A 27,336-nucleotide genomic window follows, 5' to 3' on the forward strand; every position below is an offset into this window, starting at 1 on the left:
GTGTTGTCAGGGACTCGCCAGGAAGAAGCTTCACAGCGCTCTGCTTCGCCAAAATGGCTGTTGAAGATAGTGAATAGGAAGAAAGAAGCGCCGTAGAAAGAAAAACTACAGAGAAATACGACTCTCTAATCGGACTTTCAGACAGCAGAGCATTTCAACGTTTCTTTTCTGTGAGGTAAGTCGCGTAACGGAAGGCAGATGTAGGGTTTAAATCGCGTTTGTCGGTTGATGCCGCGTTTGATTGACAGCTCTTAGCCTCCTAAAGGACAGTCAAGAGCATCAAGGTGTCGAATTAAGCAGAATTGACCATTCACAGCGAATATGATGTAGTTTGTTATGTAAATGTACTAAGATACGGACGGTTAATCTGTTGAGGGTTGTTTTGATGGCGATTAATTGCCTTGTCTCGCATAGTTAGTAAGTGCATCAGCATGCAGACATGTTGACGAGTCACTGCCCGCCCTGTTTATTTCTAGAAATACATTCTTTAATATCAAATTACAATAAAGTTTAGACAGTTAAATATATCAGGATTAACAAGCACTTTATTACCGGGCAGATAATATGTTGTGGATTTATTGTGCTCTTACTCACCCAGGTTCCATATATTTGACATTATATAGTTATTTTTAGCCATATTTTTTATCTATCTATCTATCTATCTATCTATCTATCTATCTATCTATCTATCTATCTATCTATCTGTCTGTCTGTCTGTCTGTCTGTCTGTCTGTCATAGAGAGAAGCACATCATACATACATGCATGCAAAACAGTAAATATTACTATATTTATTGATTTTTATATAAAAATATAACAAAACATAATATATAATGTTTAGTTATTTTTATTGTTTTATGTAATATAGTGTGCTTCTCACCAGTCTTTATAAATATCCATATAACACCGAGCACTTCTCACCATTATAATTGTAGGGCTGCTAGTCATTTCAGCATCTTGCTGTGGACTCTAGGTGTGAACCACTCTTGGTCGCCATAAATAATGCATGATGCCATTCCAGAGCAGACAGACAGTCACAGCCAGCAATCTAAAGCCATTCACACAAAAGCAGAGGACAGTGTGACACTGAGTGTGCTGGATATATGGTGTCACATAGTGGTTTATAAGAATAACTTCGGTGTTATTCATGTTTCACACATAGAGCTTAAAGAGCTGCTTGGATTCCTGAGTGAGCTGCCATGTTCTCTTTGTTGTTGTCCAGTTGTTTGCTGAGTGCCTGTTTGGTTTTCTCTTTTGTTTTACAGTCTGTATTGAAGGTTAAATTAAGGGTCACATGCCGGCGCATATTAAAAAAGGCTGTACAATATTAATATTAAACATTTATTTGGATTGATTTGTGGTTGGATTTTGCCATTGTTCATCCTGTCATGTTCTGTTTATTTATTTATTTACTGTTTCACCAGGAATTAATTTTTTTTTAAATGAGGTGTTAAATGATAAATGACAAATATTCAAATGAACGATCTTATATAATGTTTGTTATATTGGTTGTTTTTCATTACTGTTGTATGTTGTAGCCTGTTTTTTTTTTTTTTTAATACATTGTTTCCATGAAAATTTGTTGATAATCTGTGTTTTGAAAATGACTACATTTATTTCTGTTCAGGGTGTCCCAGTGAGTGGCAATCATGGACACCACAACCTCCATCAAGATGACCACTCTGGCCATCCAGAACCTCTTCAGCTATGTGGAAGAAGAGAATCTGGCAGCTGTCAAAGCCCATCTTGACAAGTTCAAAGAGGTGGATGGTCGAAGCGATGTAAGTTGCATCTGAAAAAGTCAAGCGTAATTTAAGATGATCAGTTAAAATGTAGAAATATCAGATGTCTCTCTTTCTCATTGTGTGTTTGACAGAATGGCCAGACTCCTTTGATGTTGGCCTCAGAGCAGGGTAGTCTTGAGATTGTTCAAGAGCTCATCAGAAGAGGAGCAAATGTCAACTTGGATGATGTGGTGAGAAAATACCCACTTTAGATTTACAAAAAGAGTTGATAGGTAGTTGCTTTTGTTTCTGTTTAATCACTGCAGATATTCACATAATATTTACCAACCAAAAGTGGAGCAGACATTCACAATGATGCTTGATATAATTTTTGGATTATAAATTATTGTTATAAATTATTAATTTGTTTTTACAATCAAAAATTAGAATTTGAATCCCAGAAAAACCTCTTCTGTATTCCTGTGCAATATTTTTTGCCATATATTTATAACCTGTATAAGGTGTGTTGTCCATTATAATTGTGTCATAGGGCTTTTCTTTCTAGTACAGCTCCTGCACACTCATCACTGTTCCCATGGTGACATTAGCCAGTGGTTCAGTGGTTTCCATAGCGACCCGTCTCTGTGCTTTTCCCTGATAGGACTGCTGGTCTGCTCTGATCTCTGCAGCTAAGGAGGGGCATGTGGAGGTAGTGAAAGAGCTGCTGGAAAACAGTGCTTACATTGAGCACAGAGACATGGTGAGACAATCTAATTGCAAAGTTTGCATCAAAAGCAATATGTGTCCTTTATTTTGTACAATAGTTACATTTGGAAAGAAAAAAAAAAATCTTATTTAATTATCAAAACTCAGTGAGGTGGCTTTGTGTCATGCAGGGGGGTTGGACTGCCCTTACTTGGGCTTCATATAAAGGTAGAGTTGAGGTGGCCACGGTCCTGCTTGAGGCTGGAGCAAACCCAAACACCACTGGACAGGTAAAACATGCATATGGTATTAAGCACATACAAATCATATTAAATCAATAAGGAATCCAAATAATGCCAGTTTAATAAATGCAATCATTGACTAAAATTTGTCATGCATTTCACATGTCATGCACAGCAATACAGCGTCTACCCCATTATCTGGGCAGCTGGTAGAGGCCATGCAGAGATTGTGAAACTCTTGCTGGAGCGTGGAGCTAAAGTCAACTGCTCAGATAAGGTGAGCTAAAACAATCCTTCGTCACTGTGATTATTATTAAAAATAAATGAATACAATGGAAAGGGTCAATCAATTAATGAGCAATTGTTGCACTTCCATTGTGAGTGTTTTTTTTTTGTAGTTCTATTTCTATAAACCAAAGTCAACTTTATTTTCCTTTGTAATCAACAGCATGCCACAGTTGCTGTTGATTGATCTTAATTGTAATGAGCAGGAAATATTCCTTTAATGATTTTACTGTGAGATATACTAAAGGTAAAGACTTATTTATGTTTAACTTTAACATTTGATACTTTTAGTACGGCACCACCCCACTGATCTGGGCTGCTAGAAAGGGCCACTACGACTGTGTGATGCACCTGCTGGAGAACGGAGCCGATGTTGACCAGGAGGGGGCGGTATGAGCTCATTATATAGCATAGTGGTTCTCAACCTTTTTGAATTTAAGGCCCTCCAATGTTTTCAACAATTTTCGAAGGCCCAGATTGTGATTTACAGGATAAGGATTTATTAGTATTTTTTACTCATGATTTCTACCCGATAAAATATTTTAGAGCTTGGCATAACTAGAAACATATATATTCTTTAAAAAAACTCATGGAGTTGTACCTAAGATTTGATTTATGTGACTTTTACAGGTCTAGAAATCACACTTTTAAAGTTTATATAAACATCATTCCTCAAGAAGTATGTCAGTTCTCATACACAAATTTCCATAAATATACATCACTTGTACTTACACATTTACATAACACTGAAAAATGTCTAAGATGAAGCTTATTTTACCTACCTTTTTTGTTCATTATAATTCTAATTCTTATATGTAAGACATATTTTGATTTTTAGTTGTTTTTAAATTGATTTTAAATTGCTTTGTCATCTTGTCCCCATGAATGTTAGCTGAGGCCTCCTGGTGGGCCCTGGCCCCTTGGTTGAGGACCACTGATTTAGCAGTATTCCATCAGAATCCTGAGGGCCTGTCAGTCTTATTTTATTAATCTCACACACTCAGAACTCCATGACGGCACTGATCGTGGCTGTGAAGGGAGGATATACAGAGGTGGTTAAAGAGCTTCTGAAGAGGAACCCTAATGTAAACATGACTGATAAGGACGGAAACACAGCTCTGATGATTGCAGCTAAAGAGGGCTACACTGAGATTGTGCAGGACCTGCTTGATGCAGGAACATACGTCAACATCCCAGACAGGGTGGGTTGAACCTCGCAACAAACCTGTAAACAAACAGAAATTATAAAACTGATATACTGGATAAAAATTACCTGCGATATTATGTATTGTATGTTGTGTTTTAAACCTGTAGAGTGGCGACACTGTGCTGATTGGAGCTGTGAGAGGTGGCCATGTTGAGATTGTGAGGGCACTACTGCATAAGTATGCAGACATCGACATTAGAGGACAGGTAACATGCATGTTATATATATGAATATACTTTACTAGGGTTTCATAATAATGGTTAAACTAATAATCACATTATTTTTTATAAAGTATAGTTATTACTCACAGTCTGTTTTTACATTTAATCAGAATTATTTCACGTTTACGTAAGCACAAATCAAGAATGTCTACTCAAACACTGGGTTTATTTTACCTACCTAACGTTGATTTCAGTAATTACAAATTATCTTAATGTTTTGAGGGTATGTAATATTGAGAGAAGCAAAAATCATAATCACAATTAAAATATGATTAATTGTGCAGTCCTCCTTTAAACTGCAAGTGTATAAGAGTTATGGGAAATTCAGTTGATTCTGCTGTTTGTTTGTTGCAGGAAAATAAGACTGCTCTCTACTGGGCTGTAGAGAAAGGCAATGCAACCATGGTTAGAGACATACTGCAGTGCAATCCTGACACAGAGACCACCACCAAGGTAAAGAACAGCAAGACTTGCGTCAAATAGATAGTTTCATTGTTTTGAGCCAGTCTTGAGTCTGTATTTGTCTGTGTATGTAGGATTCTGAGACTCCACTAATCAAAGCCACCAAGATGAGGAACATAGAAATAGTGGAGCTGCTGCTGGACAAAGGAGCCAAAGTGTCTGCAGTCGACAAGGTAAAACTTCAGTCACAGTTTCATGCGCATTAGTCACATTCACATGATGAGACTATACCGCACTTTAAATATCTGCTCTCTTTGGCTACAGAAAGGGGACACCCCTCTTCATATCGCCATTCGTGGACGGAGCCGCAGGCTGGCTGAGCTCCTTCTCCGTAATCCTAAAGATGGCCGTCTGCTCTACCGGCCCAACAAAGCTGGAGAGACACCCTATAACATCGACTGCAGCCACCAGAAGAGCATCCTCACCCAGATTTTTGGAGCCCGTAAGTCTGAGTCTAGATCTCCATCATGAGCTTAACTATTGATTAACACTCGTTATTAGGGCTGGATATTGATACAGATTTCCTGATGTAATTAGATTCTGATTCACAAGCTCTTGATTCATTTCTGATTTTGTTTCCATTTGATTCTGATTCATTTGGGTTCATTTTAGTTATAATGTCTATTTTTCTTACATATTAAAATAGTTATATCTCTGCAAATGTTGTAAATTATACAGGACAGTGTTTCAGATGGTTTCAAATCAGTCGCGGAACTTCGCGGTACATAGTCTTATTGATCCACAAAAACCAGTCTTGCTCTTTATACATTTCTTAGAATTTTTATTTTTATTTTTAAGTAAACATATGTTTTGTATTGCTGTAGTTGCATATCAGCACTAAATTATACTGAATTTTCTGTAGGTTATGAATGACCTGTGTGTATTTTTGCCCCGCTCTGTGTTGTCCCCTTTAGGACATCTGTCCCCCACAGAGTCAGATGGGGACATGCTGGGCTATGACCTGTACAGCAGTGCTTTGGCAGACATCCTTAGTGAGCCCACCATGCAGCCGCCCATCTGTGTGGGTCTGTATGCCCAGTGGGGCAGCGGCAAGTCCTTCCTGCTCAAGAAACTAGAGGGTGAGCATTATTTAGAGTCGCTCGGCTTAAACTAGGAAAGTGACCTGAAAAGGATATTTTAAAGCACAGTTTACTCATGTACAGCACGTACCTACCTAGCTTTTTAGCTATTTCTGAGCTTGAAATGTTTAATCGAGCTCAAGTCGCTGCATCTGGTGTATATTTATTGGTGGATGAATCTTCATATTTCTTTCTCAGATGAGATGAAGACATTTGCAGGTCAGCAGGTGGAGCCTTTGTTCCAGTTTTCCTGGCTGGTTGTGTTATTATCGTTCCTGGTGTGCGGCTCTGTCGCGTTAGTGCTCGGCTTCACTGTGGATCCCAAGCTGGCTATCGCCATCTCTCTCAGCATTCTGGCTCTGCTTTATGTATTCTTTGGTAAGAAAAACAGTTTTTTATTTTCCCAGACTAAGTTCTGTATTCATGATAAAATCCATACTTTTTGGTCATAATTGAGTTAGGAGTTATCATGCCAAACTCCATCAATATCCCTTGAAGGTGTAGTGAATGTACATATATAGCGTACTCTCCATCTCTACACAGTGGTTGTGTACTTTGGGAGCAGGCGTGAAGGTGAGAGCTGGAACTGGGCCTGGGTCATTAGCACCCGTCTCGCCCGACACATCGGATACCTGGAGCTTCTGCTCAAACTCATGTTCGTCAACCCACCAGAGCTGCCGGAACAGACCACCCGTGCACTTCCTGTCAGGTAATTACCTATATTCTATAAACCGTTTAGCCATTAAGATAAATGATGGATGTGAACTTTTTCCATTTTCCCATTTGTCATTTTATTCTCAAAAACAGCCATGATGAGCTGTTGACGTGGTGTTGAGTTATTTTAAGTAACATACATTTTTATGGGGTTTTCTATTACGTTTAAATAAGAGACATAATTTACGTTATATTAAGCTATACATGTCTTAATACCTGGGGATCCCTTTAAGAATTTATTAAGTTGATCAAAAAATTTTTGAACTTTCTGTTCAAAGAAACCTGAAAAAAAGTGTATCACGATTTCCAAAAAAATATTAAGCAGCACAACTGTTTTCATCACTGATAATGATGGAGAATACAGAGTAATAAACAAATATTTCTTGAGCACCAAATTGGTATATTAGAATGATCTCTGAAGGAAAATAAAGCTTTGCCATCACAGCAATAGATTGCATTTTAAAATATATTAAAATATGAACTGGTTTATTTACATTTTAACAATATTTCACAATGTTGCTGTTTTTACAGTATTTTTGATCAAATAAATGCATCCTGGTTCATTGGTGAGCCTTCAAAAACATAAAAAAATCTTAAAGATGTCTTTGGAACTATTAATGTGTGTATTGTGTACATATGTACACACGTTTATGATTTTGATGTATATTGATTACATTTTCATGTTTTTTTTGTTCGTTGTAGTGGCTAGTTTTTTAGTATTCTAGCAGAAGAAAGACAAAAAAATGAGGTCTGGTTTGAATGTGACTCTTTGGTTAAGTGAAAACTGAAATAATTTTTTCTCTCAGGTTTCTGTTCACAGACTATAACAGGTTATCCAGTGTGGGTGGGGAGACGTCCATGGCCGAAATGATTGCTACTCTCTCGGATGCCTGTGAGAGGGAGTTTGGCTTTTTGGCCACCAGACTTTTCAGAGTCTTTAAAACTGAGGACACTCAAGGTAAAGGCCACTTAACCATTCTTGATTCTTCACGGACTACAGTGTTTCCCACACATAGACGAATCTGTGGCGGTGCGCCACAGATTAAATTCCGACCGCCACAGATTCAACACCGACCAAAAAAAAAAAATATCAATACCCACCGTCACATATTGCGTTTCGTTATTCTTTTGTACGCTATTTAAAACACGCAGCGAATTCGTTCAACTGCATTTCCTTTCCCTGCTCTCTCTTCATCTCTCTGTCACTCACGCGTCTCTCCCTCACACACACACACACACACACACACGCACACAGCCCCTCCCCTCCGTGCACACCACATCTGTCTGGATCATCTGTGGAGAGAAGACGGCTGGCGAAAGGTTGGTATCTCGTGAACACTTTTAACACACAATCACCGATTAAAAAGTGCTATAAAATATTTCATATTCTGAATACAATAGTTTCAGTGTGTTGATGTTACTGTAAGTCCCGACCCTTAGCAAACGCGATTGCGCCTTCTTTAGAAAGTTAACTAGTCGCAAGTTTGCGGTAAAATGTAGGCTAGCCTAGTTGGGTTGTCGAGGTCAAAACACTATATGTAGCAGCTGTGAATCAAATAAACGTATTATAAATTATGTCGTTTCTTTACTCTTACACCGAATGTTTGCTGCTTCAATCCAGATGAGTATTGAAAAGTATTTTCCGCGACTGAAAAAGGCACGTGTTGAGGATGAGGACCATCCTCAAGAAATAGTAGGAGAGGAGGAGAGAATTAATGTAATAAAGTTCTGTGTAACCAATTATTAACAGTTTTTTTTAATTATTAACCTTTAGGAATTAGGAAATCCCTTTAGGGGATCCAATCGTATCCCCTATCCAATCGTTCCCCCCCCCCCCCCCCCCCCCCCCCCCCGGGCTGACCACCACACATTGCCTTCAAACCTGTGGGAAACACTGGACTATGTTAGTAAATATAGCCTATATTTGCTACATTATATTTATTGTGACCATGCCTACCCTCAGGTAAAAAGAAGTGGAAGAAGACATGTTGCATCCCATCCTTTGTTATCTTCCTCTTCATCCTGGGCTGCTTGATCATGGGAATGGCCCTGTTGGCGGTCTTCAAGGTGGATGGGCAAAACCAGACAGTGAACGCAGTGCTGGTTTCCATGGCAAGTGTTGTTGGTTTGGCGCTGTTGCTTAATTGTCGCACCTGGTGGCAGGTGACAAACTCAGTGCTGAATTCCCAGAGGAAGAGGCTGCACAGTGCCGCTAACAAGATGCACAAGCTGAAGAGTGAAGGCTTTATGAAGGTTCGTTGACAGGCTTCTGAGCAACACACAAGTAATATTTGTATACAGTGTCACAGATGGTCAACTTTTTTTCACAGGTCTTGAAAAATGAAGTGGAGCTCATGGCTAAGATGGCCAAAACTATAGACGGCTTCACCCAGAACCAAACACGTCTAGTTGTCATCATTGATGGTCTGGACTCCTGTGAACAGGATAAAGTGCTACAGATGCTTGACACGGTGAGCACCAGCAGTTGTGAGAACACTAGCGTTTTTAACGCTAACTAAAACAACTAAATATAATTTTCATAATTTAAAAAAAAAAAGCCAGGTAGCCGGTGTTTCGTTTGCATTTGGCCAATCAGCATACACTTTCCTATAGAACTGTTTTAGATCCTACTCTGAAGAAGGAGCTAATTTAGTCCCCCCCCCGGATTTCCTAGAACTAAATACGTTCCTAGTTCCTGTAATGCGTACATGCATTAAAAGCGGGAATTTCCACCAATAGTTCTAGGAACTATGAAAATGTTCCTCTGGTGCGAAAGCGCCTACTAACTTGCATAGTGTTTTTTTTTTTCCATACTGTGGACGTCAGTGAATCAGCTACTGAAGGTGAACAATCCCTTTAAGTCTGTGCTGTCATTTGCAATGATGCCTCAAGCTGATTAAATAATTTGAAAAGACAGTGGTCTCCTTGAACTGGCTTTTCTGCTGGTCTAAGAAAGACTGAACAGACCCGTTGTTTTAGTGATAACCAACGGCATCCCTAATCCATTTAGTCAATTGTATCGAGTCCCTGAAAAAGACATTGGTCCTATTCTAAATAAAATTATTTTATCATACATTTAAAGAAATACTTGGATGCTGACTTTTAATGTACTGACAGAGGATCTAGTGCATGTGACTGTTAGCTTGATAAAATTCTTTAAATGTCACCCTTAATTTCTATAAAATGTGTTTTTTTTGTGTTGTTTAAATCACCACTTTTGAGGCCTATATCAAAAACTTGTCAAAATTGTATTTCTGATTAGGTGAGAGTGCTGTTCTCCAAGGGTCCTTTCATCTCTGTCTTCGCCAGTGATCCTCACATCATCATCAAAGCTATAAACCAGAATCTAAACAGCGTGCTGCGTGACTCCAACATCAACGGCCATGACTATATGCGCAACATCGTCCACCTTCCTGTCTTTCTCAACAGCCGTGGCCTCAGCAGTGCAAAGAAGATGTGTGCACCCACTCCTGCTAACGGAGACACTGGGAACTCTGAGGGTTTGTATCAACTTGGGATGAGGGGTTAAAATACAGTAGGATGTCTTGTGTTTCAATGAATGACTGACTATTATGGGAAGTAGTCTTCCTTGTGTCTCAATATACACTACCGTTCAAAAGTTTAATGTTGCATTTATTTGATCAAAAATAAAGTAAACAGCAATATTGTGAATTATTATTACAACAAAAGAACTGTTTTCTATTTTAAGATATTTTCTTTAAAAATCATTCCAGTATGCTGATTTGGTGCTCAATAAATATTTTTTATTATTATCACAGTGGAAAACAGTTGTGCTGCTTATTATTTTTGCAGAGACCATGATACGGTTTTTTATAATTCTTTGATGACTAGAAAGTTCAAAAGAACAGCATTTGTTTAGTATGGAAATCTTTCCACTTTCGCTTCTGATCAACTTAATGCATTCTCGCTAAATAATAAAAAATGACTGACTCTGAATATTTGTATGGTAGGTTACAAAATGTAGCCAAACATATCTTGTATTTTATGCCAACATTTTAAATCTTTGTTGTAAATCAAATGCTGCATGACAAAAATGCTTGCAAAGCAAATTTCTTATAATTTTCTTATGCTGTAGGTTGGCATGAGGAGTTGGACAGAAAGTTGTCCCAGAACAGCCTGGGTGATCAGACCAAGTTTGGCAGTAAGACGACTCTTAACCGCAGGGTAAGCTGATAAATATGCTGCTTTATGTCAGAAGGCTACTTGCATTATAATGATTAGCGATTATGAATAGGACAAATAGTTATGTGATGTTTGCAATAGTATGATGATTTGAACTCTAAAGATGAACAGAATTGTTTGTCTTGTCTGGCAGTCCCATGGTTTGTGTTTGTGCAGTAATCCAATGACAGTAATGTTTTACCACATGATATGCTCATATCACAAAATGTTTCCAGATTTCTCCCTTGACATTTTCCTTCCCTGTATTCCTTAATGCTGTTGATTTCGAATAAGCATGATTTAAATCTGGATGATCTCTCCTCAGGATACTTATCGCCGTCGACAGATGCAGAGGTCAGTCACGCGTCAGATGTCCTTTGACCTCACAAAACTGCTTGTCACCGAGGACTGGTTTAGTGACATCAGCCCTCAGACTATGAGGAGACTCCTCAACATTGTATCAGTCACAGGTCAGCATCCAATCTTTAAGGTCAACATGTTCCTAAAATGATTTATCACTGCATGTTATTTCAAAGAAAATAATTCTCTGTGTAATCTTTAATCAAAATGCAGTTACTTGCTCTTACTCTGAAACAACTTTACTTTTCCAATAACATCACTTCAGCTATTAGGTAATGTTTACCAATAGGCAAACGGGTTTAATCTGGTTAGTAATGGCCACCTTTTGTAATCCAAATGAAACATGCTTTTAATTTTGAGTATTCTGTTTTTCTCTGAAATATGTCACATTGTGGAAGCAAGACAGGTTGCATACGTCTGAATTATAGCATCTGAGTCGCAGAGGTGTACTACCGCATGAAAGTTTACAATCAGATATTTTTTAAGAAATAAATGAATACTATTTATTCAGCATAGGCATATTAAACAGATCAAATGGCAGTACAGACATTTATAATGTTACAAAAGATTTATTTTTCAAATAAATGTTGTTTTGAACTTTCTTTTTTTTTTTAAAGAATTCTTCTTTTTGAAGAATAAAAATGTATTACCCGTTCTACAAAAATATTAAGCAGCACAACTATTTTAAAGATTGATAATAATAAAAAAATGATACTTAGAACCAAATGACTACATTAGTATGATTTTTGATGGATCATGTGACTCTGAAGACTGGAGTAATGGCTGCTGGTAATTCAGCTTTGTCATCACAGGAATAAATTATATTTTCAAATATCAGGGCTCGCAAAATTTCTAAATCCCTGGTAGCCCTTCGGGCAGGTACTCTTCAGATTTTGGTAGCCCGAAAATTAATTTAACCAGCCCAAATAAAACAAAGACCATAAATGTCAATCAAAAACATTTTCAATACACAAATATCAACGAATATCAAGGAAAGAGTTTTATTTGACTATTTACAAGATATTTGCAAAATTCTTAAAAATCTGTTTAAGGCTATTTGAGAAATAATTTTTTAGACCATTTTAAATACGTTAAATGGTATAAGGCCTTAAGAACTCTTCAATTTAGTTTATCTAATTACCTCTAATTTTGTTTCTTGCTGAGCAAAACTTTTCTCTATTGGGCGGACATTTCGGGCACCTGAGCAAAAGCATTCTTTATACCAGACCTGTACAGCATGCACACAAAAAAGTGTGTAACTTTGAACTTTAATGTGCTATTTATATTTGATTTGACCCTTGATGTAACTAAATGATGTAACTAAATGATGTGCATTTTAGGTTACCTGAGAACACATTTTTACTGTACAATACACCTCAGTTCAAACGTTTGGATCAATACATTTTTTTTAAAGAAGTTTCTTATGCTCATCAAGGCTGTATCTAACTGATAACAAATACTGAATATTATTTCACGAAATAATATTGTGAAATATTATTGCAATTTAAAATAAATGTTTTCTATTTTAATATACTTTAAAATGTAATTAGTTCCTGTGAAGCAAATCAGTATTTTCAGAGTCACACGATCCTTTAGAAATAATTTTAATATGCTGATTTTTAATCAATGTTGGAAACCGTTGTACTGCTTTTTTTATTTTATTAGATTTTTTATACTGTATTTTTTGGGACCTGTGATATTTAAAAAAAAAAGTTAAAAAGAACAGTGTTTAGTCAAAATAGAGATTTTATGTTACAATATAAACTATTCAAAAGTTTGGGGTCAGAAAGTTTTTTTCTTTCTTTTTTAAAGATACTTTAAAAAAAGTTTAAAGTTCAATAAGCTTTATTCAGCAAGGATGTGTTAAAAGGATAACACTGATAGTAAAGACTTTAAACTTTTTATTAATCAAAGAATCAAAGAAAAAAGTAACACAGGTTCCAAAGAAATATGAAGCAGCACACCAGTTTCAACACTGATAATAAATCATATTAGAATGATTTCTGAAGGATCATGGGACACTGAAGACTGGAGTAATGATGCTGAAAATTCAGCTTTGATCACAGGAATAAATACTATTTTAAAGTATATGTATTAAAATAGGAAACCAATATTAGAAATTGCACTAATATTTCACTATATAACAGTTTTTTCTGTATTTTTTAAATGAATACAGCCTTGATGAGCAAGAGACTCAAAGTCAAAGACTCAAAAACAAGGTCAATTTTTTATCAGGTTTATAATATAGCCTAACATAATATATTATCAAAACAAACTATTTAAACTGATAGAATAGAATTGAATAGAATAGAAACTGAAGCAAAACTTAAGCTGAGATCTGTAAATTAAATATAAAAAAACGTGAACATATGAATTCTTCTATAGCGGTCTAAACATCATTATGAAGTACAGTTTGTACAATACTCTTGTGTGACTGTACATGTTTCAGAGTTTTGTTACCGTTCTTTGCCCACCCTCCACTATTTCCAGTACTTAATCAAGCCGCTCTTCTTTAATACATGAGGATGTTTTATTTCACATGTCATAGCGTTTGTGTTGTCCGCAACCATTGAAGTATTCAGTGACTCATTTGGTGCATATCGTTCTTTTTCAACTCATTTGGTGCATATCGTTCTTTTTCAACTCATTTGGTGCATATCGTATCGTGTGTGTATGTGTGTGTGTGTGTATATGTATGTATGTATGTATATATATATATATATATATATATATATATATATATATATATATATATATATATATATATATATATATATATATATAAAATACCAACCCCACTTTTTGTTAACCATATTATATGTAGTAACTATAATGAAGTAGGAACTTTCAGATATGAAATCATAAGGTCTGAACATTCAGTACTCATGAAATATGCTCCTCTTGTTTAGGCCGCTTGCTGAGGGCCAATCAGATAAGTTTTAACTGGGACCGGCTTGCATCTTGGATCAACTTGACTGAGCAGTGGCCGTATCGCACATCCTGGCTCATACTGTACCTAGAAGAGACAGATGGCATCCCAGATCAGGCAACTTTTAAAACCATCTATGACAGGTGAGGGCTTTTAAAGAAACCACATGACACTATTAATGTTTTATAATGTCATTATGATGTTGTAATGTAGATCTCTAGAAAACTGCATTTGAACTAACACAATTCTCATTTTCAGTTTCACCACATGCTTTATTATCACAGTAGTTTTGTAGCTCATCAGATTGCCAGAAACGCACTGTTGTTTTAAACTTGAGATCAACAACTCCGATCATAGCTAATCTGTGCAAAAAGAGTTTTTTATCAGAGTAATCTTATGTTATGTATTTGTCCTGTATGATTTTTGTTCGTTAGCCCATTAGGGTCCTAGAGAAAAATGTCTCCTTTGGGAAGCTTCCTGGAAACGAATAATGGGAGGCCACAGAATGTCTGATGAAGCCAAAGAAAGCAGGTCCAGATCATTAGATAGGCTTCCCTACGGTGATTAGTCAGATGATGCTATTCATGTAAGACTTGTGTCACTGCATAGATATGTTGTTAGATATGAAATGATTATGGAATATACTGACTGCACTCATGTTGTTTATTTCTTTACACATGCAACATACCATCACTGTGCAGTTCTTGTTGTACACAAATATAAAGAGAGAAATGAATGCATTCGCGGCATGGGTGTATTCTGACATTTTGAGGGGTTTATAGAGCATTTCTGAAAACCCTTAGGTCTGTTTAAGTGGAAACATATGAAGTTTGTGGTTTTATGAAGAGGTTTGGCATCCAGAACATCAGTAATATTTCTGTATTGTGTTAATACTGGCTGTCTGCACACTCCTTCCACTCTTAAAGCGGCCCATACCCCAGAAACACAAAATGAAATGAAGATATTGTGCTGCTAATGCTGAGTTATATCAGCATCATTTTCATTTTCAGTAAAACCATCATGACTTTGTTTTATCTGGCAAGGCTCAGTGTAATTTATGCCAGGGTATAAAAACCAGTCGATCTCACAAGACCTGCATTGTTTTAATAAAAACGTGATGGACGCTCCACACATGCAAAAGTAACTTTTACAAACCTTAAAATATTAGTATTGTCTCATGTGTCTCAACTTGTGTCTTTCATGTACTGCCTGACAGGATCTCCAAGAACATTCCAACCACTAAAGATGTGGAGCCTTTGCTGGAGATAGATGGTGATGTCCGTAGCTTTGAGGTTTTCCTTTCTTCCCGAACTCCAGTGCTTGCGGCTCGAGACATCCGCACCTTTCTCCCCTGCACTGTTAATTTAGATCCCAAACTCAGAGAGATTATTGCAGGTAAATGTCTCTTTATGTATATGTGTGTGTGTGTGTGTGTATTAATTTATATGTCCCAAAATTTGATAAAAAGTTGTGAAAATTATAAACCTTATAGAAAACGAATAGAACATATTTCTATTTACCTTAGTCATACCCTGTTGAAAAGCATGTTTTCCAAGTTTTTATCTCTGTATTTTCTCAGATGTGCGTGCTGCCCGGGAGCAAGTGAACATGGGTGGTGTCACCTATCCCGCACTGCCTTTACAGGAGGGCCGTCCAATATCAGTCTACAGCCAGCAGTCCTCTGCCTGCTCCCCTACTGCCTCCTACAACGGCCCGTATAACGCACCGGGTGTGTCTCCTCAGCCCCACAGCGCCTATTTCAGCGGCATGGCCGGGCCGCAGCACCCGTTCTACAACAGGGTGAGTGTCATCACATGGATAACACACAAAAGATCACTTGAATTGCAAAATTTGATAGACTAAACTGAATCAGAAACTGTGTTTTTGTTGTAATCTATCATTAGATTATTGCCATCTCTTTAGGGGGCATTTGAGGTGAAATGGGTCCAGTTAAAACTGATAAATAGTGTCAAGTGTAGATTGATGACTCAGCTGTGTTTTAGGCTTAACTTTCCTCAGGGAGCTCTGCTAGGCACATCGGCTCATTTAATAGATGAGGGAAGTCCCTTGGATGAGCACACACCTCTCAAAGTATTCCAGCCTCCGTGCCAAACATTTCCACATGCCCACCCAGACAATTTTTCATTCATTTCCCTGTGCTCATGTTTCAATGATTGTTTTTCTTCATTTTAGCATCATTTATATTTGCGTTTGCCTTGTTTTCTTAAGTTCAGCCCCATTATAAAAAATAAGGTGTTTATGAGGCTACATGTTTGTACACATTGTATCCCTCCTAATTATTTTTTAAGCATTTGTTCATGTTAGAGAGAGAATGTGTGTGTGTGAGAAAGAGAGAGAGAGCGATTGAGTGTTATTTCATTATTTCATGTTTGGATTTAAAGGAATCTTTCAGGTTCAATACAATTAAGCTCAATTGACCGTGTTTGTGGCGTAAGGTTGAATACCAAACATTTTCTTTAAGACGAGAAGAAAACCTAGTTACAATAATAGTCCTAAAATGGAAGGGCAAGTCGAAATTATTAGTAAATAATAGTAAAAAAAAAATATATATATATATTTATTGGTTTACTTTGTATTGAACTTGAACATTCCTGCATGTATTTATTTATGTTTTTCTGTTATATTTTCATTCCTTAAATTGTTTTTCTCCTCCAAACTTGGTTTCCCAGCCATATTTCCCCCAACATCTATACCAGCTGCCACGGCAGTATGCTGGCAGCTCCTTCCCTGCTCATGTTCTTCCACGTCCATTCATTAAAACCGGCTATCCAAAGGACCATAGCAGTGGACTTGTAAGTACTAGTCAAAAGCTGCCAGACCTTGTGCTTCTGGATAACAGCATAGTGCTAGTGTTAGACATTCTTTCTAGGGTTTCACTTGCTGACATAAATTTCTTCTACAGCTAATGTTTAATTTTCAGGTGTTTCCTTTTATAAACATTTCTTCTTCCCTCTTGTCTTATATGTCAGTATCATTTTATTTTCGCTGTTTTCATGGTGTTGCTCCAGATATACATTATGCTTTTTCTTAGAGTGTAATGTGTGATATGGAAGTCTGTCATATTCTTTGTGGCACTTTGTATGAATAGAGTGTTATTACTTATTCATGGTTTTCATTGTGAGAATTGGTAGAAATGTTAAATTATTGTAAATTAGCATGAAAGACTTGTTTCCGAAGGGCCAAATATCTTCTTCAAATATCTGTACGCCCCCTTTAAATTGAGGCTTTGGCATGTTCCAAATCTTGACAGTCTTGACTGTCTCCAACAATAAAACATACATATTTTGACAGTCTATTTAATTGTTTTTAAATTAATTCTAAAAGTATTTTTAATTAAATATTATTTGCTAAAAATAATATTAATTGTGCATTAACATTTTGTATACAACTGTTCCCACGTTTTATTTATATCACACAAATTAATGCGTTGACTGTGTTCAAAAAATAGTTTTTTTCTTTTAATTTGAGTTTTTCACTAATTACAACCCGATTTTTGATCCCACAGCTAGGTCCCAAAAATGTCAGCTTATTTAGGCTTAATTTAGCTAGTTGTTTTTTCCCGTTACATTTTGTTTCTAGAAAATAACATTCAAGATTTTTCAAATCAATTTTCAGTCCCTGTTTTGTACCCTATTTGTGTAAGGTACCTTATACCTAGTGTTTGACATTTGGTATATTTTAAGCTTCATTTGTGTGAGAATAGACGCAAGATGCCAGTGTTCAAACAGGCACTGCACTAGTGACGTCAAGCACACCAGCTGCCTTAATGTTCACCGGAGGCTTTCACAGTCCACCAGTTCCCACATGCTGTAGAGAAAGACTCATTTGCTCCCTGTTTAAACTCTCTCCATCTTTCTTTCGTCAACATGAATGTAGTTCCCTCACAATTTCCACCTCCTTTGTCTCTTCCCTCCTCTCCTCTCTCTCCTCAAGCAGGGTAAGGTACCGTCTTTCAAAAAGAAGCAGGTACTGAATCCTTCTAGACTCGGCTTAAGTTCTGCTGATGCTTTCCTTCCTCACACGCCTTCACAAGCACACGCTAACACTCTCCAGAGCTCTAAACACTCACACCCCTGGCATGCACTATGGAACAAAAAAATTCACTCACAGTGGGGAAGGAGGAATAAAAGTGCTTAAGTTGAGGTTAGATGCCTAATATAAGGTTCAAATTAAAATATGCCAGTTAACAGTTCTAAAAAAAAGGGTCACTGCATTAATACTTATACCCACCTAAGTGACAAGCTAACATGGAGCATTGTTTACTTGGTCACATTAAACTTAAGTCCTTCTCCTTCCTCAGAATGCTCACTTTCCCCTAAATCTTTCAAGCTTCTGTCCTTAAAAAATCCTTCAAAAATAAAGAAATCCTATCTGTTTCTATACCCTTTCAGTTGTGACGATGTAGTTGTTTCAATGATGCCAATTTACACAAAAGCCATTGAAATAATCAGCTTATCACGCAGCGTGGCCTGGATGCTGAACTTTTAAAGTATTTTGTCAGAAAACTTTAAAAGTATAGAACCCAGGTGCCACTCTGACTTTCCCTTAACAGAGGTCTGTATTTATAGTCCAAGTAGTGTAGGTCACAATTTTTGGTTTTGTTCTAATTAGACGTAGCTATTTGAAAGCTACATAATACTTAATGTTAAGTGTAGTGGTATATTCAGCACTAACAAATTCTGAGTACAACTATTTGTATCCCTAACTTTTTCTTACCATCATATATCACTCTAGATTTGCACTAGTTTCTTTGAAATCCTGTGCAGTACCTCTTTTTGATCCCTCTCTTCCTTGAATTTTAATTCAAGACCTTTTGCATCCCCTTTGGACTGTTTTCTAAAAATCTGCATGGTCTAGCTCTTGTTGTAGCAGTCTGAAGGCTTCAGAGATCTTTCATGTGCACACTGTTCTGATGTAATTGAGTGGTGCTAATGGTTCTATGTTGTACGTAGCAGGGCTCTGCCTCGGTGGTCTCAGGCACTCCACCGATGCTGCTCAGCTCAATGAGCACAGATGTTGTCTGTGAGCGTGTCAAACTTATCGACGGCATGGACCAGAACATGCTTTCTCAGTATACAGCCACCATTAAGAAGGTGTGTATTTGTGAACCAAAAAATTGCACACTGAGAAAAACTTTTTTGGACTACGTTCTGATTTTATGAAAATGTATTTATTTATTTTTTCCAGGCTAACGTAAATGGCCGGGTTCTGTCTCAGTGTAACATTGATGAGCTGAAGAAAGAAATGAACATGAATTTTGGAGATTGGCAGCTTTTCAGGACAACAGTGAGTAGTTTCTATCAGTTATATAATAAGTTGGTCAGATTTCTATGCCTTACTAGCATACAAAAAATTATCAATTTAAAATGTCTATGAATTTAAATGTGCTTAAATTTATAAATTCAAAATGTATGTAGCATTTTATGTATTATATGAATATGAAATATGTATTTTAAGAGTTTAATATTTATTAAATAATATTGATTATATTTAATATTCATATTTATTATATTTGTTTAAATTAATTGTTATAAATGTTTACAAGTGTTTATTTTCTTTCACCGTGTTTTATAAAAATATAAATAAATGCAATAATATCTTGAAATAATACAGGATAGCCACAAGTTCATGAACTCTTTTGCTAAAAAATTATGGCATGTGTGGCAGATTATGTAATTTTTAAACCATGTTAACTTTTTACACACTTGTTGCTACTTAGTCACATTTTATTCTTGGAAAATCTGTGTTTGCCAGTTCAATACTTTTACCTAACAGAATTCATAACTAAATCTCACAGAAACCCAAACGTTTAAGTTGTAAAGCATGTACATTATCAATAAATGTAAGATTGACCCAATAGTGCAAGTGATAGTACAGTTAACTGGCCTGAGAGTCTCTCACACTGGTCCTAAATACTGGTGTAATGAAGTCAATGTTGTGCAGGTGATTGAACTCCGTCATGTGGAGAGCCAGATCCTGCATGAGGAGGCTCCTAGTGAGCAGGGCAGCAGCATGGTTGGCCATGTGGAGTCTTGCAGGCACACTGGTGCACCTGTTCATGGAGGAGTTGGTAACACGGACACCTCACCAATGTACAACTTCAACCTGAGCTTTGAGGAGCTCAGTAACGTGGGCTTGGATGAGCCTCCTAGGCACTCCAACCCTACGTGGATGGTAAGCATTTCTTCCTTGGTTCTTGAACCTTTGTTTCCAAGCCATTCCTTTTAGACATTTATCTCAACATCTCTTGCCTTCTGTAGGCCACCACTCACCGTACACCTAGTATGTCCAGCCTCAACTCTCAAGAGTCCTCCAATGAAATTTGCAAGCTAACAGACAAGCAGCAGGCCGAGTACCGCAACGCCTACCAGGAATACATTGCCTCCATGGCTCAGATTGAGGTAGGAATGGAGAAACCTGTGCCACCTTTTGTTGGCCAGCTAATGCACTCCAGCTCTGAGGACAAGAAGAAGGATGGAGGTGATCAAGATCAGCGCAAATCCGTTTCAAAACGAGGAAGCAGCAAGTCCGGGACCGATAATACTGACTACGCTTCGGCGGACACACCCACTTTAGATCCCATAACAGAAGAGGACGAGAAGGTTGACCATGGGTCATCAAAGTCCCTTCTGGGACGCAAGACATCTGGAGAGAAGGTGAGCCTCTTCCAGGGTGCTGATCTGAAGCTGAAGCCTGGAGGCGGTTTGCGCTACCAGAAACTGACCAGTGATGACGAAGAGTCGGAAGAGTCAGATAGTGCCCCTCTGCTCAAGGATGGAAAGAAACCCGAGCCCGAAGCCTCAGATGCTGGAGATCGATCTTTGTCCAAAGGTAAGGATTACCTTTCAGATAAGAAGGATTCTTCTGACTCGGGCGTCCGCTCCAACGAAAGCTCTCCCAACCATTCCTTGCAAGATGAAGAGGCCGACCTGTCACAGTCTGAGAGGGCTAACCTGATTGAGCTGGATGACGAGAACTCAACTCGAAAGCGAGGGCTGCCAAATAGTCTGAGTGGCCTGCAAGACCCAGCTATCGCCCGCATGTCCATCTGCTCCGAAGACCAGTGCAGTCTTCTGACCAGCAGCCCCGAAGAGAGCTGGCCTTCCTCCAAGAGTTACAACCTCAACCTTACACCCAGCAACACCACCCTCAATAACAACACAAACGCCCAACAAACGTCCAACACCACCTCTGGAAGTGACGTCATCATGACTCCTGGTTCCAGCACCACCACCACCCAAAATGAGAACGTCCGTGTGGTGCATCTGAAGAGGGGGCTTAACCCTGGAGATCCTCCGGAGATCCTCAAAGTGTCCTCTGACACAGTCACCTTCGGAGAAGAGCGTGAAAGTATCCTGTAGGTGACGTCTGGATCTACAGCAGTCGTAGCTAATTAATGTTTTGTTGACGCATGCCTAAATACACGTAACGGTGATTGTGACATTTCTAAATGTTAAGTGTAGTTGAAGTGGGCTTTGTTCAGATCCGTCCATCATCCAACATCTTATAGTTACATACATGTGGTGTTTCCGTACAGTATTAGTAGCTTAATCACGTATTAGTGTCACCAGTTGTATGGCTTAAAGCATTTTGGAATCACAGCTGTAGAAGAATATTCAGTAGTGTTTCCCAAAGGAAAATATTGTAGTACTTTGTCATGGTAAAGCACCCAAACTTTCTGTAAACCCCTTAAAAAGTATGAATATGAAGATTCAATCTGGCTTGGTGTTGTATTGCGTTGTCCTGCACGCTCTTTGTGCTGTAGTTACAGTAGTATAGAAGCAGCGACAAGCATGTGTCAGCCTGCAGTCCTAAATTAGCCAGTAGAAACTGCATGCCCTGTGATGCTAGTATTTAGCAGTTGACTGTACTATTGGCAGCTGTCCTGAAAAGTAAAACGTGTTTGGTGATGCCTGTCTTCAATATGGAATGAAATAAACCTGCACTGACAGTATCCATCTTTTCTGGAGTCTTTGTTTGAGGAAGAAAAATGACTGAAATAAACATTTTGCTGTTCTGTTCACGCTCATGCAGAAATGTGTTCCCACGAAACGATTTGGTAAGAGCACACATAGCAAACTTATTTTAGTACCGTGAATTACAGATGGGTGGCACCAGCAGTTAATGCATTACAATTATATCCCACACCCTGAGCACTTACCAGTGGCCATTCAGTGTATGAATTATTTAATGACTCAGAGGTTGTTTTTTTAAAGGAATTTCTATCAATACTTTTCGCTGTAACATGTTGTCTTGCGCAAATGAATCATTTTCTGCGTCCCTAGTACCGTTACACAAACTTCTTAATAAAACACCTCTTTTTTTTTGCTGGTATACATTGATTTGATAATTACAGTATTTAGTACTTATTTTTTCCCCCCTAAACTAGTTAAGCGAAAATCTCATTGGTTAAGGTTCGGATGAGGGGGAAAGTTTAACATTTGTGGTCAATTAAACATTTGGAAGTTCAGGCAAAACGTAAAAAAATAATGGGTGAAAAAAAATAGAATATCCCATAACCACCCCCATTGTCCCAAACCCCTCATAATCAGCCGCTTACAGCCTTTACAATACAAGTAGAGGTTTCACAGCCTGAACGGTAATAAGCTTTATGCATTTGCAAAAATGAAAAATACAACAAAAACAATGCATTTGTAACTATAGCTCAGACAAGGACACTGACTTCATACTTAGCATTTAATTATGTACAGTATAAAAGTGCCATTTACGTTATAATTATAAAATTTTCTGTAATATAAACATCACATTTTCAGCAGAAAGAGAAAACAAAAGTACATTTTTTACAGAGTCCGCAGCCTTGAACTGGATCAAGCTGTTCAAATGCGCGCTCGTTTTGCGCAATATTTTGACAACATAAAAGCAAGGAGGGAAAAAAAATCCTGCTTTGAGAGATTGCTTGCTTAATTACTGTTTTCCTTTCAAATCTCTCCAGTCTTTTTGAATCTTCCTTTGGAAGAAAGAGTTTGAAAGTTCGTATATAACTAACTCTTTTTATGTCCGTTCGAGGGAAATCTTGTCATTCAAGACGAAGTCCAGGCGAATGACACGGGACAAAAAACACAAAAAGCCCCTGTTTTTGCTCCACGACCGAAACACCTGCAAAAGATTGTGTGAGAGAGAGAGAGGGAGAGGCGTGTTTAGAGAAGGCAAAAGGACAGAGATCCGGACAGACTGGCGCCAGGGAGGAAGCCACTGGACGTTTTTTTCTGACTTCTAACCAAACACTAGTGAAATACCGGGCAATCCCATACAGCTCCAGAGGAGTCTACACAAGCACCTGCCATATAGGCCTATTTGATAGTACTTTAAAATAATGTAGCTACAAGCAAACATTGTATTAGATCTATTATTGAACTATCCAAAAATGAAGATTGAGTCACACTCATCTTGTACGACTTTCTTCTGTGCACCACAAAAGCATTTTTTTTTTCCTTTTTGTGTGTCACAGAAAACATTTAGTGTTTTGAGAATCATCTTCAGTTTTTATAATCAAAGTTTAATGACATTTCTACCAACTGTAATAAAACAACGTGTTCTATTAAGCATTATACCGTGTTTAAATGACTTAATAAAATGTCTCTAATAAGTCCGTAATGCATAATAAATATGCACAGATGCGCTGCACCGCTGGAAAACAGCCCAACTGCCCCACGTGCAAGAGTTTAACTTTGTTACAGCTTCTCACGTGAAACCATCAATTTCGTAGAGCATCTAACTTACCATTTCAGCGGGACAGGGCTATGAGGTCATCTGAGCTGATCTCTCTTTGAGGGTTACTGGGCTGTTAATTAACAGAGGTAAACAATGATTTTCAGTGAAGCTTCCAGAAAAGTTGGTGGTTTTTTTAAATGAATGCTGATTGCATTGTATAGTGCTGTTTTTATTGATGCTGAAACACTGCATGCATACTGTTGTCATTTCACACTTAAATCATTTCTTATATAATTGCGATTTATCATTAGGCTACGCTAATATAAATTACTCTGACTTGCCAGCAAAAGTCAGTATGAAATGTTTCCAAACTTGCCTTACCTGGAAGGAGATGATGCTGATATCAGCTCCGAGTGATCTGACAGACTTCTTTGGAGGGCTCTGTCCGAGGATCTGCTGTTGCGGGTTCTGGTCCAGTGCGATCTGAAGATCCAGAATGTAGTCTATGACATGCTGCAAGATCTCCATCTTACTCACACTCTTGTTCTGCGGTAAACTCGGCACGAGCTCCTTCAACCTGCTGTAGCAGTCATTCATGCTGTAGAGGAGACTGAGCGGGTCGTCCGAGGAGCTCTTGCTCCATAAAATGCCGAGATTATGCTCCGAAAAATACAAGGCGGGTTTCCTTATGGACCTCACCGGACTGACTGCCTTCATAGTGGATAACGATGTTGTGGTTAATTTCAGGGCATGCGATTCTCCCACAGATCTGCGCTGAAAGCTTGTTGTCAATGCGTTTATATAGCAACCCAACAGGGTTTGTTATAAGGCATAAAGAATTAAGCGGATTGGTCGATGAGACGACGTCATTCTGTGAACCGGGGCATCAACATTGGCCAAATTCGCAGCACGTGAGCAGCTCCCACATCTTCTGCATTCTTTCCTCGTGCTGTAGAGTATCTGAGATAACATAACATCACATGTATTCATAATGGAACGGGATGATTTTTGCAAGGGATTTCCATTTGTAACGTCTCACAGCATCAGCAAGTAATATTTTAAACTTTATTAACGCCAGATGTTTATTTTCTTGCAAGTTTACTTAGTTGCCCATCTCTCCATCCCAATTGCATGCACTTTAAGCAAACGAGTTGGTATGCAGAACTTTCTTTTAACAAGCCATATACTGGAACTGTGGCTTAGACTAGTCTTACAAGTTAGTCATATAGATAGTCGTAACTTTTTAGGCTAAAATTGGTCTGATTTGAATCCGAAAAGTAAGACTCATTACCCATTAACCTTGGCTAACTAGTTGGTCAGACAAGTTCTTAAGATGTAGACTTAACATAGTGGCTAAGTTTCTGCAACGGATTATGCCCTAAATATTTATGCTTTTTGATGCCTGAACGAACCGTTCTTTTAAATCGAATCTTCTCAAGCCCCGTTCACACTACAAGCGACACGATCCCGTTCATTCCAATGGAGAGCTGGTGATTTCCGGCGATAGCGACCGAATGGGGCGTGTCCAGCGACGCGACAAAGTTCAGAATCCTTCAACTTTATGCAAATGAAGAGCGACTTTCGGGAGCGACAGCCAATAGGAAAGAAGACGTTTGAGCTCACGTGATAGTTCTCATCTCAGCCATAGATAAACATGCGTTTCGATCCAAAGATTCGAATTAAATTTATGCGCAAAACTGGAATATTGCATAAACCATATGCGAATAAACCACCGTTTCCATCCAACGAGTCAAAGAGAACAAAATCGTCACTTCCTGGTAAACTGTGGCACTAAATATCACTAAGAATATAGGAGAAGCCACTTAATATAGCTAATAATTTTCATACAGGCCTAAATTACTTGCACCTCAGAACGAGCAGACGAGACACAATAAATGCGGTCATTACTTTCAGAGGTGAATGATTCTGTTTGGGAAAGCAGTCATGTAAGACAGTAATTATACTGAAATACTTCGACGACAGACTTTCCACAGACATTTTAGAACGATCATAAGAACATATAGATGCTGTGAACGAGATCGGTCTGCTAGTTAGTCAAGTTATCCCGTCTCATAGCGCAGTCACATGACTTTTTCGATGCGCATGGAGGAATTTTTCGGTAAATGTGTTTCCATCATAATTTACGTGCATTTTTTCTTATCGGATAAAAAAATGTATCCTACTCAAATGTGCGCATAAGTTTTTTTATGCGCATTTTTAGAATTTATGCGCATCTTGGTGTTTCCATCCAGCGTTTTTTTTATGCGATATTCCAAAATGCGCATAAAAATAGGTGGATGGACACAAAAAGTAGGCTCTGTTTCTCATTCATTTTTGTTTGTATGTACGGACTTAATTCATATATTATATTTAGTATTTTGCCTCCAAAATGTTTGTATGTAGCAGCAAGAAACCTAATTTGCTGTCAAGGCAACCAGTAGTGAGAACGCCCTAGCAACCTCATCACCAGCCCCTGGCGACATGCAGCGAGTCTGCTAGTGTGAACGCAGCTTTATTAATCGTTTCGCAGAGAGATTCACTCATCAACAGAACTGAATCAGTAAGTACTGTTCTTGATCTTTGGGACATAGCCTGGCTTCAACTAATCGCAAAACCGATACTGCAAATCTCGGTTGCGTGAATGTTTATATAGTTATCGCCCAGCTGCTAACACAAATTTTAACATCATTGAAACAATGTGTATTGTTAAAAGTGCTATACAAATAATTTACTTGATTTTTTTTTTTTTAAATACACGACTTGTCTAACTAGAGAGCCAGTGAACTGGTCAGATCATGTGTGAGGTGAACTGGAGACTGGAGTGATGAGTCGAAATGTTTACAAAAAAAAAAAACAGTGAGTGGTTTTAAACAAATGAACAATCCATCAACCGTATCTTAAAACCGTATCTTAAAACAAATACTATGCAATGATAATTTATAATTATATCAGAGCACAGTTTTGCTGGCACAAAAACAGTGAGTGGTTTTAAACAAATGAACAATCCATCAACCGTATCTTAAAACAGTATCTTAAATCTTAAAACAGGCAAATTTATAAACCAAAAAAAAAAAAACTTAAACAGTACAGAGACTTGAATCAATTAATCATTTTATAATCTACTCGTCTGAATTAACCATTTCTCTATAACGAATGAATCCAACGCTGTATGTGAGCAGCTAAGGATGTCGGTAGTGACGTAATAAACCGCTGAATTGTTTTAATGAACCGATTCTCTGAAACGAACTGTTGCAAAGAACATGACTCGAAGTGAAAGCACTCCCCCGAGCTCGCGACTCTCTGGCGCCAGGTGCGTGACTTCTATTCAGGCGCCGCGTGGCCTGCTACCTTCCAGAGCTGTGTGAATGCACCTACTCGTTCTCACTCTGGTGCTGCTCCTGCAGCAGATTTCAACCCGTCTCTTTTACCTCATCTCTTGACCTTGATAATGGTCATCTCATGCACTTAAGTCAAATACGCATTGTTTTCATGGCTTGGCATTACGCACTCACTTTTTCATCCACAGTAATTGAC

General features: G+C 38.0%; 2 protein-coding genes across 4 annotated transcripts in view; one reads left to right on the forward strand and one right to left on the reverse strand.

The window, feature by feature from the left end:
- Positions 1-22,459, forward strand: LOC306844191 (kinase D-interacting substrate of 220 kDa B-like). 3 transcript variants are annotated; one of them, XM_079376142.1, is made up of 30 exons: positions 1-175; positions 1,627-1,780; positions 1,876-1,974; positions 2,385-2,483; positions 2,620-2,718; positions 2,846-2,947; positions 3,247-3,345; positions 3,960-4,157; positions 4,270-4,368; positions 4,738-4,836; positions 4,920-5,018; positions 5,110-5,287; positions 5,760-5,924; positions 6,123-6,302; positions 6,468-6,633; positions 7,445-7,596; positions 8,602-8,891; positions 8,969-9,109; positions 9,901-10,138; positions 10,735-10,823; positions 11,146-11,290; positions 14,090-14,252; positions 15,326-15,504; positions 15,689-15,909; positions 16,800-16,922; positions 18,067-18,096; positions 19,083-19,223; positions 19,318-19,416; positions 20,074-20,304; positions 20,391-22,459. In XM_079376142.1, exons 2-30 carry the CDS (start codon positions 1,649-1,651, stop codon positions 21,489-21,491), a joined length of 5,157 nt encoding a protein of 1,718 aa, XP_079232268.1. In that variant the 5' UTR covers positions 1-175; positions 1,627-1,648; the 3' UTR covers positions 21,492-22,459. The 3 variants fall into 3 exon arrangements, with proteins under 3 accessions (XP_079232268.1, XP_079232269.1, XP_079232270.1); XM_079376143.1 differs by lacking the exon at positions 18,067-18,096; XM_079376144.1 differs by lacking the exon at positions 18,067-18,096 and having other exon boundaries at positions 19,086-19,223.
- LOC306844192 (DNA-binding protein inhibitor ID-2-like) overlaps positions 22,301-27,336 on the reverse strand; it is a 6,177-nt gene continuing 1,141 nt past the window's right edge. The window contains exons 2-4 of the mRNA XM_079376145.1: positions 24,184-24,762; positions 23,872-23,932; positions 22,301-23,247 (exon numbers count right to left, since the gene is read on the reverse strand). Of these exons, the coding sequence (XP_079232271.1) occupies positions 23,876-23,932; positions 24,184-24,519 (393 nt within the window). The 5' untranslated portion in view covers positions 24,520-24,762 and the 3' untranslated portion in view covers positions 22,301-23,247; positions 23,872-23,875. The remainder of the gene's footprint in view (positions 23,248-23,871; positions 23,933-24,183; positions 24,763-27,336) is intronic.

Source organism: Barbus barbus (genome assembly GCF_936440315.1).
Source record: "Barbus barbus genome assembly, chromosome: 24".
NCBI classification, from domain to species: Eukaryota; Metazoa; Chordata; class Actinopteri; order Cypriniformes; family Cyprinidae; genus Barbus; species Barbus barbus.

Bases quoted from the DNA above. Each gene is read 5' to 3' on its own strand.
- LOC306844191 (XM_079376142.1), top strand. From the start codon at position 1,649: ATGGACACCACAACCTCCATCAAGATGACCACTCTGGCCATCCAGAAC. The intron at 4,369-4,737 runs GTAACATGCATG...TGTTTGTTGCAG, and splicing joins ACATCGACATTAGAGGACAG to GAAAATAAGACTGCTCTCTA. The intron at 10,824-11,145 runs GTAAGCTGATAA...ATCTCTCCTCAG, and splicing joins AGACGACTCTTAACCGCAGG to GATACTTATCGCCGTCGACA.